Source organism: Mastigoproctus giganteus, chromosome 12 (genome assembly GCF_048544385.1).
Source record: "Mastigoproctus giganteus isolate SK-2022 chromosome 12, ASM4854438v1, whole genome shotgun sequence".
Classification (NCBI taxonomy): domain Eukaryota; kingdom Metazoa; phylum Arthropoda; class Arachnida; order Uropygi; family Thelyphonidae; genus Mastigoproctus; species Mastigoproctus giganteus.
The window spans coordinates 4,567,138-4,586,543 of NC_143586.1; the positions used below are offsets into that span (position 1 = coordinate 4,567,138).

The 19,406-nt window shown below is 37.6% G+C and overlaps 1 protein-coding gene across 1 annotated transcript in view; it reads right to left on the reverse strand.

Annotated features, from left to right (window-relative positions):
• Positions 1 to 1,510: 1,510 nt before the first annotated feature.
• Positions 1,511 to 19,406, reverse strand: part of LOC150076643 (large ribosomal subunit protein uL16-like) — a 37,633-nt gene continuing 19,737 nt past the window's right edge. Inside the window, exons 3-5 of the mRNA XM_090386792.1 lie at positions 18,663 to 18,909; positions 10,411 to 10,573; positions 1,511 to 1,739 (exon numbers count right to left, since the gene is read on the reverse strand). Coding sequence (XP_090242918.1) covers positions 1,572 to 1,739; positions 10,411 to 10,573; positions 18,663 to 18,909 — 578 coding nt within the window. The 3' untranslated portion in view covers positions 1,511 to 1,571. The remainder of the gene's footprint in view (positions 1,740 to 10,410; positions 10,574 to 18,662; positions 18,910 to 19,406) is intronic.

Consider the following 19,406-nt stretch of genomic DNA (forward strand, 5'->3'; position numbering starts at 1 on the left):
ATCCTATGTGGTTGTTTGGCATCTGACATTCCCACACTGGTCAGACCAGCTGAAACTAGCAGAATCACATACCACCGAAAAGGAATCAGCATGGCATTAGCAAAAGCAGTGTGAATAGTGTTAGGCAGCCACATCTGTGCCATATGTACACTGAAAGAATACAGAACACTGTAAATGCCATTAAAGTGTTGTGTGTTGAATGTGCAGTATTGTTGTATCCTGGCATTTGGCTGCAGGACCCCTGATGGGACCTGACATTGCTCACACACACACACCACTAGGAGTTATCCAGGCTCCCCATTCTCTTGGCAGTCTCCATCAGGGTTGCCTGAGCTTCCTAAACAGAGACCAATTTAAAATATAATGAAATAAAAAATTAAATCAAAATAAATAAAAAATAAGGTAGAGTGCAGCAGTACAGAAGATGGGGGATATAGGTGAAGGCCCCTAAATTGACAGTGGAGCATATGCCCCACCAGAAGAAAAGGGGGAGATAACTCCAGAAGGGTAGAAAAGCCACTCAGCAAGTGCTGAGTGTGACATTTGTAGTGGAGTGGTCAAGACCACTGGAGCCTACCCATTTCGTCTAAGCAACTGTCATTCCCATGTGATGTCTGAGTGATCCTGCAACTTGTCTAGTCTAATTTGCAGTAAGGTTTTTTTCGCCAGCTAAATGTGAGCAGCTGAAAAACCATCCCTGTTGGGATCCAAATGGGCCTCTGTGTAACCGCTACGAAAATTATCAGATTTACTAAAGGGAATTAACATTGTTTTGAAGAGTTGGTTATAAAAAGATCAGGCATTAGATGTCTGGTTAGAACTGTCTAGCAATTTTAGTAGATCATTATTCCTAAAATGAGACTTCCATACCTGTATACAGCACTCCAAACTGCAAACATCCCTATCACAAAATTAAGCAGTTTTTATTTAAGGATTTAAAAAAAAAAAAGAAAAAAAGTTTTTCAATAAGTCAAAACAGAAAAGCTAATAAAAGCTGTCAATATATGTCAATGTAAACAACCATTTATTTCATATGGTCACACAAAATTCTGTTCAAAATGACTTACCATATAATTTTAGTTCCTCTTTTCATTTCACTTTACTGGAAACTATGCTAGAATACAAATTTTGGTGAACAATTTAATCACCACTGCAATCCAAAAAGGCAATCTCATCCCTGAACAATGGATCTAGAATCTATTCCTTCCCAGACAGACTGACAACTTATCACTCTGAATGTGATATATATGTAAAATTACATACAACTGATCAGTTGTTCTTAATTATAATCAGGAGACACTGATTTTATGTACATAAGTAGGCTGTACATCATTTTATCACAAAATAAATGAAATACCAATTTCACTTTTTAATAAACTAAACTGACAAAGCCAAGCCAGTATCATTCAAATATTCTGAATGAACCCTTTCCATATCAAGACATGAGACTGCATTCACCAGCTGTTTATGATTAATCAATTATCATTTACTACAAAAATGAGTCAGAAAACAAGTTTCACAATTTATTTTTCATTATTTGTAGCTAAAGCATACAGATCAGATTTACAGAACTAAGCCTGTTGTAGTTCTCTTTGCATCTTTTCCCAGTTAATGAATGGACCATGATTATTTCTATAGTGGCAATAAGCTCCATCAGGTTTCAGGCGACCATCACCTCTCATTTTCTCATAAAGAGGCAAATCCCACTTTGTAAATCCAAATTTCTTTGATACTGCAATCTAAACAAAACAAAAAGTAAAATATGTAATGATTAAATATTTCATTCAAATAAGTTTAAAAGTTTGACTAAGTATATAAATATTATGTAGTGAAATTTGTTTTAATTACTAAGCATATTACTTTTTCTAGTTATTTTTAATCTCAGATGGGAAATTTTTTTCCAAGAAAATTGCAAGTTCATATTACAGGGAAAAAAAAAAAAAAATTACTAAAGCAATAAGAACACAAAAGAACTGGTTAGCCAACTCACAGAAACAATAACATATACCCTATGATTATCACATGTTCGAGTCCAACTAGACCACTTCAAAAGCATGCCTCTCACTAGTTGGCAAACCAAGTGTACTTAACTTTCATAAAGCACCACAATTAAATTTCAGTTTTATTCATTATATTATGATAATTTTACTTTAATTTTAAAGGGGAAAATTTTTAAAAGATAACTCCCTAGTGCTTATTTTGATATTTTTTTAAATCTTACTTTTTACTCTTATTTAAATGATGGGAAATTTTCACTGAAAATTCACTTGGGTTATAGATTTTAACTATGTACTCAATGTCACATAGATGTAGAACTTTCATTAGCCAATGGTGATTATTTCTGTATGCTAGATGGGAAGTGTGACAACCATAAATTACAACTCATTCACTGGGGATGCAGAGTTGTAGGAATTTCTGGCACAAGGGCTACATAGACCATATTGCACCTATTAAAATAGGGGATGCAGAGACCTAAATGTCTGATTCTATAATGAGCCTCTCAAGTCTGGACTCAGCACGGAATATTTCAGTTGAATACTCTGCCTTCTCACTGCAAAATTCAAATGTAATTCTGTAATAAAAGCAGAAGGTCCAGTCATCAGCTCTTAAGGTTAATAAGGAGTGTACAGTGATCCATGTGGGCACTAACAACTTGAAACAAACTGTTGGATTGGTTAGAAATATAAGATAAGATAATGCTATAAAAATGTCAGAAAGGCAATGTCATTGTGTCTGCAATTCCCAGACAGGAAGGGAATATATGATGAAAAGCCTTGTAGATTAATCTTAGACTATGGGGAGGGGGTAAGATTTCTCTCAAATAGCCTTCCTTAATTAATTGAAGAAATTCATTTTAACAGGAGTTGTTAAACTTGTTTAGAGTTGTTAGCATCATTGAAGCCATTAAAAAAGGTTAGAGGACTAGGGAAGCCAATAATGCAGGTTAGTGAAATAGACCAAAATCACATTTTCATCCTCCTTGTGTGTGACTTGTAATTACCTACCTTATGCCTAGAAACAATCAAATAAGTTCAAAACACAGCAGGCACATACCACCACAAAATTCATTTTTAAGCAACTATTAAGGAATGCACCAGGGTTGTAAAAAGGGTGAATACATCAGAATAGCTTTAAATAGATAAAAAAATCACAGGAGCCATAAATGCATATATACCATTACAAAGATAAGTTGGCTACAGGGCAGAAAGCAGAGGGTTGTGATTAATAGACATTCTTCAGATTGGTATAACGTTAGAAGTGGGATTCCAGGATTAGTTCTTGAACCACTGTTTCTGATTTTCAGAAATGAAACTGACAAAGGGCACAATCTCAAACTTTTGCAGATGTAAAGATGAGGAGTGTCATCAATGATCAGTGACAAGCAGCACTCCTTCAGGATCACTTGAACAGGCTCCAAGAATGGTCAGAAAAATGGCAGACATGTTTTAATCATCAAAATGCAAGGCCTTATTCAAGGAATAGTAACCTCAAAATAACTTATAGTAGGAATGAATTAAAAACAATAGAAGTAAAAAAAAAAAAAAATCTGGGAGTATTAATATGAAGTTCTCTGAGCAGCATAAACAAGTGGCCAGGAAAGTCCATGTTGTCCTATCAATGATTTATCAACAATATCCTGTTAAGGATAATTCCAAAGGCAATTGTAATACTGCATTTGGAATACTTTGGAATTCTCCAGAGTATGAAGACCACATGTTATAAAGAATTCCAGGAGGAAGAGGTTTAGACTAGACTATGACATTTTTTAGCCAGTGAGATGCTGATATTTCAAAGAAATTGAAGTCAACTGAACAGTTCTGTGAGGAGGAAAGTGCATAATTGCATTTTATCTAATTTTTTTTTTTTTTTTTACTCTTTTTGCTGCTGCAGCTTGTAGCTTCCTTTTACCACATGGATAATATTAATATACAAAGGGTACTAGGACAAAGTTTTGCAGTACAGCTTTGTTTATTTAATTTTTTCAAAGTAATTTCCTCTACATTCAATACATCTCTCCATCCTCCGAAACCAATCTTTAAACCAGTTCTGCCAAGTTTCACTAGGGAGTAAAGCACACTCGTTGTCCCAAGCCCGTAGAAGGTCCTCATCACTGGAAAACCGCCTCCTTTTTAGCTTCATTTTCACATGGGGGAACAGTGCAAAGTGGTAGGGAGCAAGGTCTGGGCTGTAGGGAGGGTGCTCGAGAAGTTTCAGTCCTGTCGTGGTCAATTATTCGGTGCAGGCTTTGGCGCGGTGAGCTGGAGCATTATCGTGATGGAGGTACCAGGTGTCCATTCTTGACTTTGGCCACAGGTTCTTCATAGATCCAATGACTTTAGGCAGGCATTGTTCAGTATACCACTTAGCTGTGACTGTCTTCTGCGTGTCCAAAACGACACGTTCCACAATTCCACTCGATTTGAAAAATACAGCTATCATTTTCTTCTTTACAGATCGGGATTTTCTGACAATTACGGGTGTGTCGTCATCATCAAAGACCCAAACTTTGTTTTGAGCCTTGGTCGGCAGATCGTAATAGTACAGCCAAGTCTCGTCACCTGTCACGATGCTGTTCACATACCGAGATTGTCCCTTATCAAACTTTTTTAACATCTCCCGGCACCAAGTCACACGTCGTGTCATCTGCTCTTCAGTCAGTTGATGCGGCACCCAGAGAGAACAAAGTTTCTTCACGTGCAAATGATCTTGCAGAATCGAACGAATTGCTGGTGCATTTAGGCCCAAAGTATCCTCTATCTGTTGGTAGGTCACTCGCCTGTTTTCGTCAAGCATTTTCCTCACAGCAGTAACGTTTTCCTCCGTAACTGACGTTCGTGGCCTTCCCGGCCTTTCAGAATCCTCCAGAGTGAAATTTCCCCTTTGGAATTCTCTATACCACCTGAATATCGTTGTACGATGTGGACAATCATCATCTAGTGCAAGAGTCATTTCTTCTAAGCACTGGTCTATGGTTAAACCACGCACGAAATTATACCACAAAACTGTCCTTATCTCATTTAGTGACCACGATGCCATCGCAAGCACTTTACACTCACTACTAATGAATAACTTAGCCCATCGACTTGGCGCGGGCGGCTACTATGCACGTATGAACATGCAGCAACAAGCAGCTTCCTGTGATTCATTGTTGCGTCATATTGCAAAACTTTCCTAGTACCCTTTGTATCACCATATACCAGTGGTTCCCAAAGTGGGTGGTACTGGCCCCTGGTGGCAGTGGGTTTGCTTAGGGGTGCAAAAAAGCAAGGGGATGGCAGGGTGGCACTGGAGGCTGGACCTTCCAAAGTGTGCTGATAGCTTATTTTTAAGCATATTTGTTAAGTACAGTTGTGCCCCTGTATCCGCTGATTCAGTTACCCATGGTTAACCAGGGAAATAAAAACTTAACATGTACTACTCGCGTATTCAATACAATGCTTCCCTTTATTTTTTACAATGACACGTACGGTTTCATCACCAAAATTATAATGGTTCTTTAGAGATTTAGCAGAAGCACCATTTTCAAACTTTTGAATAATTTCAAGATTTTGTTCAATTTGAAAGCACAGCTCTTGCTTTCATTTTTGTCATTTTTTTTTATTTTCATCATCATTTTCGCAATTTCTAAACAAACAAACAAACAAACAAAAAAAAAAAAATCCAACATCCCTGACATAAATAATGAAACAATTTGCCTTTTGCAGTGTGAATGAACACAACAATCGATGTGACACTAAACGTTTGGTCTTTTCTCTTTTGTTTTGAGTGGTAGGTGTGAAGACAATGGGGGGGGGGGGGGTTCAAGATAATAGGTACACTAATCTCCCAATGATGACTTATAATGCTGGTTCTTGTTCCTTATTTACAACTTGCAAAATATCTGTTTATACCTATTCTAGTTATTACTTGAATTTTGATTTGTGGCTGATTTTTTTAATTTGGAGTCTTGAAGTGTCCCAGTTAATCCAATCCCAATAAATGAAGAGTCTGCTGTACTTTATTATTACCACATTTAATGTTGGTAATGCCTTATTGTGTGTTTAATTTATCAATTAAACTTTTATTATATGTATGTATGTACAAGAAAATCACATATATGGAGTCAGCAGGTATTCGTTTATATCTTCAGTTTCGGCCATCCAGGTCTTGAAATGTATCCCACGTGGATACGGGGTTTTACTGTTAATTACACAGTGTCACGCAAATGGCGTGCAGAACTGACAAGATTCCATTCTGAAATTATAAGTAAATATCACACACCCTCATATGAGTACAGCATTTTCAGGAACTATCATCCATAGGAACAATGGTTTCTGCAGTAATTTTTATTTCAAGTGTAAAAGTTTCTTTTACTTTTGTCTGTATGCCAAGATTAAGCATATTTAATGAAAAACAACAACGATAAATAACCATAAATAGAAAGAAATATTTTACTGTGACAATTATATAGATAAGGAACCGTGCAAGGCGTAACTGTATTCCTCCTTGGAAAAAAAGAAATGAATATTTGCATTTTGTATTTAAACCATTACCTCAATATTTGTCTGAACTATTTGCAAAGTTCAATGAAATTAATTTACAGTTGCAAGCAAATGTTATCAACTTCATTAAGGCCAAATCTGTAGTATCCACTTTTATTTCAAAGTTAATTTTATTCAAAAGCAATATAGGCCACAACAAGCTATATCAATTTCCCTCTCTGTCTGAGCTAGAAAAGATTGGTGGGATACAGGATGATCTGCACATGTTTTGTGACCATTTGGATATGCTACATAAAGACATGTCTGAACAATTTAAGGATCTTCTTTTGAAAGAAATTTCAAATTGGGTGACTAATCCATTTTTAGATACTGAGGAAGTTGGGATATTAGAGGAACTAATTGAGTTCTAATTGAATTTTGACTACTTGCACCTTCACGATGGTGGGACTATTAGTAATCTTAGGTATAGCCTCCATGCACAAGTACATTGTGGGTGACCACCCAGGTGTGAACCAACAGTAAGCAGGGGTCGAGGTATGGCACCCACACAACATGGAGGAATGCCGGCCCTCTATGTTACCAGGCAGTACTAGGTGGTAGATGACTCTCATCAACCGGTGCAATACCACCACTTTGCTTATAGGAAGCTTGAAGTGGTGAAACCCACGTTTAGTCTCGAGAGATAAGTTCTGGTCAACCCTTCCCTATCTCTTCCATCATGCAGTGTTGATTGATGACTTTTGAGGTTATGATGAACATCGTGGTGAGATCCAATATTCCTTACATTTCGAGGGTACAGCTCTAAAATGGTGTTCGCAGTCTGGCCGCTGGTTAGTACACCGAACCGAACCTATTGGTAACTCTCTAGGAAGTTTCTGGATCAGCTAGTGTATAATCTTGCTACCTCTGCTCTGCCAGATAGTGACTGGAGGAAGTCTGAGTTGTGTGTATGCGGGGAGCATTGTGGAGGTCACGTTATGTCAAGGATCTGGGTATATTCTTATCACGTGTACGCCATATCCAAAAATTTCATTACTTCATACAGCAAGTCACACCCACTTTTTCTTACTGTTGAATACACCATGAATTGTGAAACTAATAGAGCAAGCTTATCTGCAAAAAGATCTAAACCTCACAAGCACTTCTAATTCATTTCACAAATGTATGTGGTCTGAAATCTAATCTTAATGATGTCCATTTCCACTTGCAGTCTGCCAAACCCCATGTACTTTTTCTGACAGAATCTCAGTTATCGGTTGATTCAACTACTGCTCATCTCAGATGCCCAAATTATTCGCTGTATGATTCATTTTGCCTCAAAGGTGGTACTTGTGCATATGTCCGTTCTGATATTCCCTGTCAGAGACTTGGCAATTTGGAATCTACTCTCTTGATCTTCCCTGCCTTAAAATCTCTCTACCTCATTGTGTAAAATTCATCTGTTGTCTCTACTGTTCTCCCAACTCCACCAATCACTTGGAGCTTTTTGACTTCCTCTCTTTACAACTTGACTTTCTCCAGTCCAACTTTCCTAACAGTGAGGTAATTTTCCTTGGTGATTTTAATGTTCACAACTCCAGCTGGCTTCCGTTTTCTAGTCACACCGACCCAACTGGTCGAGATTCTGAGGCTTTTGCAATTACTCATGACCTCGCACAGATTGTTCATTTACCTACAAGAATACTGGATAATCCTAACCAAAGCCAACACACTTGATCTTTTTCTCACAAACAACCCTTCTAAGTACACAGTCAAAGTGATAGGTCCTTTAGACACTTCAGATCACAACTTGGTGATTGTCTCTTCTCCAATGGAGCCTTTACCTTATGGGTATTCCCAACCTCGTGTTGTTTGGCATTACAAGAATGCAAAATGGGATGACCTGCGAGATTTCTTTTCTTCTTTTCCTTAGTCGGATTACTGTTTCAAAATTTCTGATGTCAATGAAATTATTCTTGCATGAATGGAATCCTTTATCCCACTCCACTTTAAAGTCTCGTCCTTTATCTAAACCTTGGTTTTCCAATAAATGTGCTAAGGCTGTTCAAGAGAAGAATGTTGCATATCGTAATTGGCTTGTTTCTAATTCTTCAGTTTCATTTTCTGCCTACACCAAAGCTCGCAACAATTGTAAAGCAGTTGTTAATCAGTCCAAACTAGAGTTTGAACAGGCTAAGAGCAGAAAACTTGCTTCTTGCCCTTCTGGTAGCTGAGCATTCTGGTCCCTTGCCAAAGCTATTGGCTGCAACTTTTGCCCATCTCTGCTCCCACCTCTGTCCAAACCAGATGGTTCTGTTGTCACTTCAGCCAAGGATAAAGCCGACCTGCTAGCATCCCATTTTTTTTCAGCTCATGTATTAATGATCTTGGTAAAACTCCTCCCACCATTCCCAACATGCTCCATTCAATGCCTCCTGTGGTCTTCCGTCAAAAGGATATCAGAAGGATTTTGATAAATCTTGATGCTAAGAAAGCTCCAAGTCCCGATGGTATTTCTCCACTTGTTGTCAAAACCCATGCTCCTGAACTTACTCCTATTCTTTGCCGCCTTTTTTCACTTTCTTATTCTAAAGGTGTTTTTCCTTCTGCTTGGAAATTTGCTCATATCCAGCCAGTTCCTAAAAAGGGTGACAAATCCCTCCCATCCAATTATCGTCCCATTGCAATTACTTCTACTCTTTCTAAAGTAATGGAAAAATCAATTAACCGCCAACTCAAGCTATCTAGAAACCTTCCGTCTCATCAACGATCGCCAGTATGGATTCCATCAGTGTCGATCCACTGGTGATGTTCTGGGTTATGTTACCCATTTATGGACTAATTCAATGGAAAGGTTCGGTGAAACACAAGTAGTTACTCTTGACATCTCAAAGGCTTTCGATCATGTTTGGCATAAAGGTCTTCTAAACAAGCTTCCATCTTATGGTTTGCCAACTGTTTTTAGTAATTGGTTATCCAGTTTTCTCTCTGATCGCGATGTTAGATGGCTCTGTCTTCTAACTTTTCCACTAATGCCAGTGTCCCCCAAGGTTCTCCCACTCTTTTCCTCTTGTATATTAATGACCTCCTTCCATTGACTGGAAATCCTATCCATAGTTTTGCCGATGATAGCACATTGCATTCCACTTTCCATTTTGAGAAACCTTGCTCTGCTCAATGAGTTTAAACTTCTCGAATATCCTCTACCAATTCCTTAAATGCCGATCTCCAGGTAATTCTCCAGTGGGGCAAAGACAACTTAGTTGATTTCAACCCTTCTAAAACTCAGTCTCGTCTTATATCTCGCAAAAAGATATATCTCTTTTGGGGATTACCCTGACTTCTAGTCTCTTGGCACAAGCACAAGCACATTACAAATATTGCTTCCTCTGCACCTAAAAAACAAAACTTTCTCTTTTGTTCTCGGCATTACTTTTCTTCCAAACAGCTGCTCACTCTGTAGAAATTGCAAATATGGCCTACCATGGAATATTGTTTCCACATCTGGGGTGGTGCTCCCAAAACCTCTCTCAGGCTTCTTGATTCCATTTAGAAGAGGGCAGTTAAGTTAATTAATGATTCATCTCTAACAGTCTCTCTCCACTCGCTGTCTCATAGACGTACTTTTCTTGTGCACTCCTCTTCTACAGATACTTCCATCGGCACTGTTCTTCTGAATTGGCTTCTATAATTCCCACTCTTTCAAAACAGTCTAAACCCCATGCCGCCAACATCCATTTAATGTCCAACTTCAAACTCACAGAACCAACTTTTCATCTTTTAATCGCCATGATTGGATTAATCCAACGATTTCTCAAATTAATTAATTTAAACATACATGAGCATAAGAATCTAGACATCAACTAGGTTATCACTACATCATATGAAACACAATGGGATGATTTTTAAAGTAGGGTCTACTTACTGATAAATTCAATAATGAACTTACCTTCTGACGACCAGGAAATTTGAACTTAGCTCTACGAAGAGCTTCAATAACATTTTCCTTGTGCTGTTCTTTTGCTCTTACAGACATTATAATTTGACCAATATCAACTCTTGCTACTGTGCCTTGTGGCTTTCCAAAGGCTCCACGCATTCCTGTCTGAAGCCTAAAAAAACAAAATAATGAAGCTATAAATGTGACAAAAACCAATGTGCGAGATTTCACAAAAAATGAAAAAAAAAAAAAAATAAATAAATAAATAAATAATAATAATAAATAATAAATAAATAAATAAAAAAAAATAAAAATGTATATGGACATTTTTATTTTATTTGGCACTCATGTCTCCAATTGAGAGTTGTTGTTGGGTTTTTTTGGCGCAAGAGCTACTTTGGCCATATTGCGCCTGTTCTTGTCGAGAGACACAGTAAGGATTAATAAAAGTGTTTATAGGAGCATAAATATATTAATCTGTTTTAGATAGTGGAAAAACTCAGGTAAATTGGAGTTGTCTCCAATCATATGTCTAATTTGAAGAGGTTCATTTAAATTTGATAGTGATCGGAATGATGTGTTTCTGGCATACTGATAGTGGGTGCACTCTATAAGAATGTTTTACAGTTAGCGTCGAATTACAGTGGAAGCACACTGGTTGATTATTTCCTCGCAATAAATAGTGATGTGTAAGATGGGGGTAGATTTCCATAGCTGTGGATTCTGTTTTATATTTCGTAACTTGTTATTTACCTGATTATGCCAAATTTCTCGCCATTTTTCATTGCAAATTCGGCATATGATTGATTTGTAGTCTGTGTAAGGAATCCGGATGTGGTTATTATCAGTGGAGTTTCTTGCTGCTTTATCTGCACTCTCATTTCCTGGTATTCCAGTGTGCCCTGGAATCCAACAGAATGTGACAGTCTGCCTATTGTTATGAAATTCGGATATTTGAGTTCTTATTTGATTTATTAGTGGATGTGGAGAGCGAGAATTGCCTTGGAGGGCTGTCACTGCACTTAAGCAGTCTGTATAGATAAGTCTTCGGAGTGAAAACATGAGCAAGTAAGGTCAAACCCATATTAATGGCATAGAATTCTGCAGTGAAAATGCTGCATTCTTGTGGTAATGAAACAGACACTGTTGATGTTGGTAGCACCACAGCAGCTCCCACAGCTGTGTCATTTTTAGAGCCATCAGTATAAATTTGCAAAGTGTCTGCATTTGCCAAAGAGTGAGCTGCATGTAGTTTCTGAATGGTTGGATTGTTCAGGGAGTGTTTCCCCCAACGTCAGAAACAGTCATCACACAAAGGTATACACACTTTCCATGGAGACTGTACAATTTCTCTGCCTTGATGTAAATTGGTCAACTGCATATTCCACTGCTGAATCAGTTCTCGTAGATGGATTCCTGTAGGTTTGTTTTCAAGAGGCTTATTTCTGAAAAGGTTTACCCATCGTGGATCATAGAGGTATGACAGATAGGATGAGATGGAAGGCTATATATTTTAACTGCATAATTGAGGAGCAGCATCTTTCTCCAAAGGTGGAGTGGAGGTTCATTGGCCTCTATATATAAGCTTTGCACTGGCAAAGTCCTGAACACCCCAAGAGCAATCCTGAGCGCACTGTCGTATTGTGTTAAGACAGGCTAACAGAGTCTTTCGGGCAGAGTCATAAACAGGAGCACCATAATCTAATCGAGATCTAATTAAGGCCCGGTGTAGGTGGAGTAGAGTATAGCGATCAGCTCCCCATGTCATAGATGAGATGACTTTAAGTATATTCAGCTTTTTCATACAGACAGTTCGCGTTTGTAGTATGTGTTTCTGGAATGTCAGTTTAGTGTCAAGAGTTATGCCCAAGAATTGGATATTGCTGGTAATTGGTATCGGTTGTTTTTCCAGTGATAATTCAGGTTCTGGATGTAGTTGGTGTTTTTTTACAAAAGTGAATGGCTGCAGTTTTGGTTGCTGATAGACGGTAACCATTACTTGAAGTCCATGACACTATTTTGTTTATTGTAAGCTGCAAATGTCGTTCAATGGAATGCATATTCTGTGAATGGCAAGATATCGCAAGATCATCAGCATAAAGATAGATTTCTACGTTACTCAAGATGTTCTGCGCTAAATTGTTTATCCTAAGAGCAAAGAGGGTAGCGCTGAGTACCGATCCCTGTGGTACACCTTCTCTTTGGATAAGAGCTTGCGAAACAGCATTACAATAACTCACTTGAAAAGTTCTATTTTTAAGGTAACTCTCTATGATCATTGGGAGTCGACCTCTGAGTCCTATAGCATATAGGTCTTGCAGAATACCATAGCGCCAGGTGGTGTCAAAGGCTTTTTCAATATCCAGGCACACCATGACAAGATGTTCTTTCCGAATAAAGGCGTTCCATATGTTACACTCAGCTTTCACCAAAGGTCTAATGTGGATCGGTTTTTGCGAAAGCCGTATTGATTACTACTGATGACTGAGTGGGATTCTATGTACCATACAGTCTATCGTGTACCACCTTTTCCAATGTCTTGCCCAAGCAGCTGGTAAGGGATATCGGTCTATAGTTGCATGGATTAGTCTGATCTTTCCCAGGTTTGGGAAAAGCTAGCACTGTTGAATGACACCATGAGCGAGGATAATAGCTTTCGGAGAAGACCCGATTCAGAAAAAGCAATAGGGAATTTAGAGCCTTTTTGTCTAGGTGTTGTAACATGACGTAATAAAGACCATCAGGTCCTGATGCCCCATTTCTTGATTTGTTTAGAGCAACCTGCAGCTCCAACATTGTAAAGGGTTGATTATATGGGAGTGCTATTCTTGTACTGAAATTTAATTTGCTTTGCTCAGTCCTTCTTTTAAGTTGCTGAAAAGATGGTTCATATGCAGCAGTATCTGAGATATTGGCAAAGTTTTCTGCTAGAGCATTAGCTATTTCAACTGGAGATGATAAATCTTGTCCATTCCATCTCAGTATTGGAGAGGATGCTGGGAGAAATCTACCATTTAGTTTTTTTATTTTATTCCAGATTATTCTGCTGTTTGTGTTCTTCGTTATAGTAGAGGCAAACTGGATCCAAGAATCTTTTTTTGCCTTTTTCCTTACGAATCGCGCTTTGCTTTCAGTTTTTTGAAATCTATAAGGTTCTCGGTAGTTGGGTGTTTACGAAACAGGTTCCATGCCCTGTTTTTCTCTTTTTTTTGCAAGTTGGCACGCTTCACTCCACCAAATATTGGCATGTTTAAAAGAACCAGTACACATTTTTGTTATGGCCTTGGTTGCGGCATTCAGAATCTGAGATGTGATGTGCTGTGTGGCATCAATGGATTGGAAATTGATAATTTCATCATTGAATGAGATACTGAGAGCAAATAACTTCCAATCGGCCTTGGAAAATTTCCATTTTAAGCGGGAATTATTTACCTGAGGGATTCTAGTTATTTGGAAAATGGTCACTGTTTAGCGGATTGTCCAGCTGATGAGTGGATACAATGTTGGAGAGCAGATTGTCAAGTCTATAGCTGTAGTTGTTTTAGTAGAGAAATGGATGTAAGTATCAGCACCAGTATTCAACAGTGTTAGATTGTGTTTATCAAGCAGCGACTCCAGAACTTTACCTCGTCTGTCTGTATGTGGGGAGCCCCAGATCGGGTGGTGTGCATTAAAATCTCCAAATAAACAAAATGAAGGAGGGATCTGTAGTAGAAGTACTTCTAGGTCATTATAAGTATATTCTTTGTTTGATGATAGGTAGATTAAAACTACTGTTAACATGATTCCTAAGGAGACACTGACTGCTACTGCTTCTAAGGAAGTTTGAGGTGGAATGTGTTTAGTAGGGACTCTTGAGTTTACTAGAATGGCCACAACTCCACGCACGGTGGTATTATTATTTCTATTATGCTGATATATAGTATAGTTCTTGATTTTTGGAATTACTTGCGGAGGTAAATTAGTTTCTTGCAAACATATGCTTACCGGACTATACTGTTGGATTAGGTCACGGATATCATCGATATTACTACGTAGACCTCTACAGTCCCACTGTATGATGTGATCCATTATTTGTTTTTGGCAATTGTGTTTGATTCAGTCTGTTTTTGTCTCTCAAATTTTATTCTTTCTTTTTTCGAAAAGATAAGACGCGCTGTGTCCATGTCATCATCTGTGTACAGATCTAAGAGTGGCTCATCCAGGCTGATGTTTTCATTAGTATCCATATTTGTTCCATTTTGCTGACTTTTCTGCCTTGGGACTGCTGTTTTAGTTTTTATAGTTTCTGAGGAAGACTGCAAAGCAGTTGGCAGTACTGTAATTGGTGTGTTATTGGCACTATCATTCACATGCTGTTCCATAGTAGATTGCTGTGATTTTGAGAGTATTTCTCTAGCCCAGTCTGCAATAGACATGGATGGGGGAACTGACACGTCAGTTTGAGTGGCTGCTGACTGATATTTCTTTGTTGCTGCTGCGTAGGTGTGTTTAGTTGTAGTAAGCATAATCTGCTTCTTTGCTTCTTGATAAGTGACTTTCCGCTCTACTTTATATTGTTGGATCTTTTTTCCTGTTTTCCACAGTTCACAGGACTTTGAGTAGGCAGGGTGTTGGCCTTGACAGTTTGAACAATGTGGTGTTTCCGCATCACATTCCGTTTGTGCATGGGATTTTGAACCACAGTTTGGACACACAGCATCCCCTCGACAGACGGTCTGAGAGTGTCCAAACTTTTGGCACTTATAACATCTGATGGGATTAGGAATGTAGGGTCTTATACGGCAATTGAGATAGCCGGCTTTAACACTAGATGGTAAATTTGGTGTGCCAAACGTAAGGATGATGTTCCGCGTTGGAACCAGCTGGCCATCTTTTTTGATCATGTGCGCTTAGCATATGTGACTTTTTGTTCTTTTAATTCTTGGACTAATTCGTCTTCTGTGACATTAATCAAACCCTAGAGGCATTTAGTGTCGCATGTGGGGTAACTTGCACGGGAATACCACCAAAGGCTGAGAGGTTCAGCAGAGTCTCTGATTGCTGACGGCTCACACTTTCAATTAGTAAATCACCCGATCTAAGTCTTTTCACCATTTTAGGTGAACCTGCTGTATTTTCCAAACATTTCTGTATCAGAAACGGGGAGAGTGTACTCATGCATTTGTTTGACAAGGAGTGGAAGATAAGGAAAGATGGACATTCCTTTTGCTCTGTGTCAGTCCTCAGTCTTTTCGACCGTGATGTTTCATGGTCATTATCATTTGATTTAGGACATGAGTGCTGAGGCTCAATTGGAGGGAAATTGTCAAATTCCGTGTTTGCTCCTTTTCGCCCCGGGGGAGTGGCTTTCTTCTCCCAGGTAACCGGCCCCGCCATGTGGAGGCAGGAGCGGTGCCACCAGTGACCAAGCGGTTGTAAAGTTTAGTAGCTTGTTAGTAATTAATATATATACTCTGAAAAAAGAAAGGTAGTTTTCCTTTCTTGGTTCTTACTTTAACGCTTGAAGCACAGAACCACTTTAGCTAAACAAAAGAGAAAACGACACTAGAAATAAAATTAAACTTTGTCACTTAGAAATAGCACACTATATATCTCAGAGGAAATCGCTTGGCACTCGGGGCCCCAATCGAGAGTGCTAAGTGGGGGCACTTAGCACACTCTAAATTGGAGACATAAGAATGCCATGTTAAATCCACACTGAGTGAGGAAGATTTGTCCAAAGGAATTAATGTAAACAATTTGTAGTTGGCATACAAGCATTTCTAGCCATCTTTAAGACATTTCCTATGCAACAATATTAAATGTAGCAGAAATATTTAAACCTATAAATATAAACAAATTATGGTTCAAGAAAATGCAGGAAACTTACTTTAAAATTATAGAATATTTTATATATATTTACAAGTATTTGCCATTCTGTTAATTATCACATCTCTCAAAATCATTAAATGGTGTGAGAGCTTGAAGATGGGCAGAAATATTGTACATTTTTTCACCAAGTTTTTTTTTTTTTGGGGGGGGGGGGACTAGTGTGGCTTTCTTCTTGTATAGAAAAGACATGCAGCAGAAACAGAACGTCTATGAGACAGAGTGGAGAGACTGTTAGAGATGAGTCATTAATTAACCTAACTATCCTCTTTTGAATGGAATGCCCGAGAGGTTTTGGGGGCACTGCCGCAGATGTGGGAATAATATTCCATGGTAAAGCAGATTTGCAAATTGCACAGAGTGAGCAGCTGTTTGGAACAAAAGTAATGCTGACAGAAAAAGAGAAAACCCAATATTTTAAATGCAGAAGAAATTTGTAGTGTGCTTATGCCAAGAGAGCTTAGAAGTCATAGGTATATGATTTAGCCTACAAATCAGTGTCATCAAAGGTAAGCATAGCAGAATTCTTTTTGCAAGATATAAGGCACGACTGAGTTTTAGGACTGAAATCAACTACGTTATCTTTGCCCCACCTGGATATCAGCATTCAAAGAATTGGTAATGGATATTCAAGAAGTTAAAGATGTTCGTGCAAGGCAAGGTTTCTCAAACTAGAAGGCAGAATGCAATGGGCTATCTATCATCAGCAAAACTATGGATAGGATTTCCAGTAAATGTCAAGAGCAACTGCTTGAGTCTCACCAAACTTTTCCATTAAATTTCTCCATAGATGGGTAACATAAATCAGAAATATCACCAGTGGATCAACACTGACTGAATCCACAATGCAAATGTTGATCAAATGGAAGGTTTCTAGAACATGAGGTTGAGAATGGCCAGGAGAGAAAGGCTCCACTGGAGAAGCAACCATCACCAAGTTGTGATGTGAGGCGCCTAAAGGACCACAACCCCACCACGTACTTAAGAATGGTTCTTTGTGAGAAAAAAGAAGTTTGTTGGCTGCATGGTTAGGATTGTCTGGTATTCTGGTAGGTAAATGAACAATCTGTGCAAGGTCCTTGCAAAAGTCTTAGGATCCCAACCAGCTGGAATTGTGAACATTAAAATCACCAAGGAAGATTTGGATTGGGGAAAGTCAAGTTTCAAAGAGTGAAAGTGAAAGAGTTCTAAGAGATTAGTGCAGTTGGGGGAATGATAGAGGCAACAGATGAATTTTACAAAATGTGATAGAGAGATTTCAAGCCAGAGAAGATCAAAAAGAGGAGATTGAAAATAACTAAGTCTCTAACAGGGAATATTAAATCATACTACATGTTTAGATGTATTGTCCAAAAACTGAAGAATCCAAAACTTAGAACTTTCTGCTTCGCATTAAACAGGTTCTGTTGCAGTTTAACTGGGTATTATTTTCAAGAAATATCAGTTTATGAACAAGTCATCCAATATCATACCAAGAATTTGAAAGGATATAAACAAAAATGCTTGTGTCCTTATTATGCAAATTTAGCACTGACAAAAAAAGGCAATGTAAATATTTCTGCCAATCACATAAACCCAAGGACTTTTTTTGAATGAAAAAGCTTTGCCACAACTTTTCTTGCTATGATATTGGATAGTTTTTCATAACCTGTAATATGTTTCTGTGAAAATAATACCCAATTAAATAATAAGAGAACCTATTTAACACAAAGTGGAGTTCCAAATTTTGGATTCTTCTAGTTTTTGGTCAATACAATCTAAAAAATGTTAAATAATAAATAAGTTAACTAACAATTAACTTACTTTTTTTTATCAATTATATTATTTATTCTTATAATGCTTTGGGCCATTGATCATAATATGAAAGAGACCCAGTTATTGCATCACTTACCTTCAAAATTGCTTTGGGTAAATGCATTCAAAACAAAAAAATAATAAATAAAATAGCAAATAGAAAAGAACAATGTTATCCACATGTGAGATAGAGCCTACATGCTGTCACAAAAAGTGACATGGCTCACTGTTAGCTGTTGCATTGATCAATCAGTTGCAATAAAAAGATAAATAAATAAAAAAAAAAGCAGCTAAGAAGGAAGCTGTACTCTTTCTTCTTGCCCCATACATTGAGTAAAAATTGAGTTATATTATATTTTTTGTTTGTTCAGCACAGTCTTATCAAAAATTTTCCAATAAATTCCTTCTATCAAGGTTTTTTATTCAATTAAATAAATGCCCACTTTAGCATTCACAAACACTGGTTCATGTCCTTTACCTTCTCTCCATTTCTGACAAGTTACAATAAAGTTGATAAAATTTAAATTTGCTTCATTCTAAAAATTATTACGAATTCAAATTTCAAAATGCATGTCAGTTTGAAAAAGTAAACATACCTATCAGCACCAGCACATGACAACATCTTGTTGATACGAATAACGTGAAATGGATGTAGTCGCATCCGTAAATGGAAGGCATCCTTACCACAGGTTTTCACAAGATATTTATTAGCACAGATTCTCCCTGCTTCAAGTGCTTCAGAAGATATTTGCTCAAATTCATCTGATACTAAGTGAACACATAATGGAAATTCATCTACCTTGGCTTTTTTACGTCCCAAATCAAAAATTCGAATCTTTGGATCTAAAAAGAATAAAATTAATATTCTTAAAACCTACATAAATTGAAATCATAATGCAATATATAATTCCAAACTGCTTCATATATGAGACACTTCTGGGATTATTCATTTTGCGCAAGCAAAGTTTTGTCAAAATTCTTGTTAGCCAATAAAATTACAAATGCCACGTTATCATTAAAGGTGGTCATCTGGTATGCAAAAATTAATTACTTTGATTTAGTGCTGAAATATAAGGTATGGTCAGAAGAAAACTGTCTAGAGCTAGGGTGTCAAACTGGCGGCCCGCAACAAAATTTTTGTGGCCCGCGATGCCCAAAAATATAATGTTAAAGTAAACAATTCAAGTACCTATTTATAATTCTAGAATATAAGGATTAAAAAACCTCTGTAATAAATATAAAAATAATCATTTTAATTGATAATAATTAAAAAAAAAAAGACTGGATCGATGGAGCCTTGATTAGAAAGAACTAAAAATATAAATAGTAACTTCAAATTA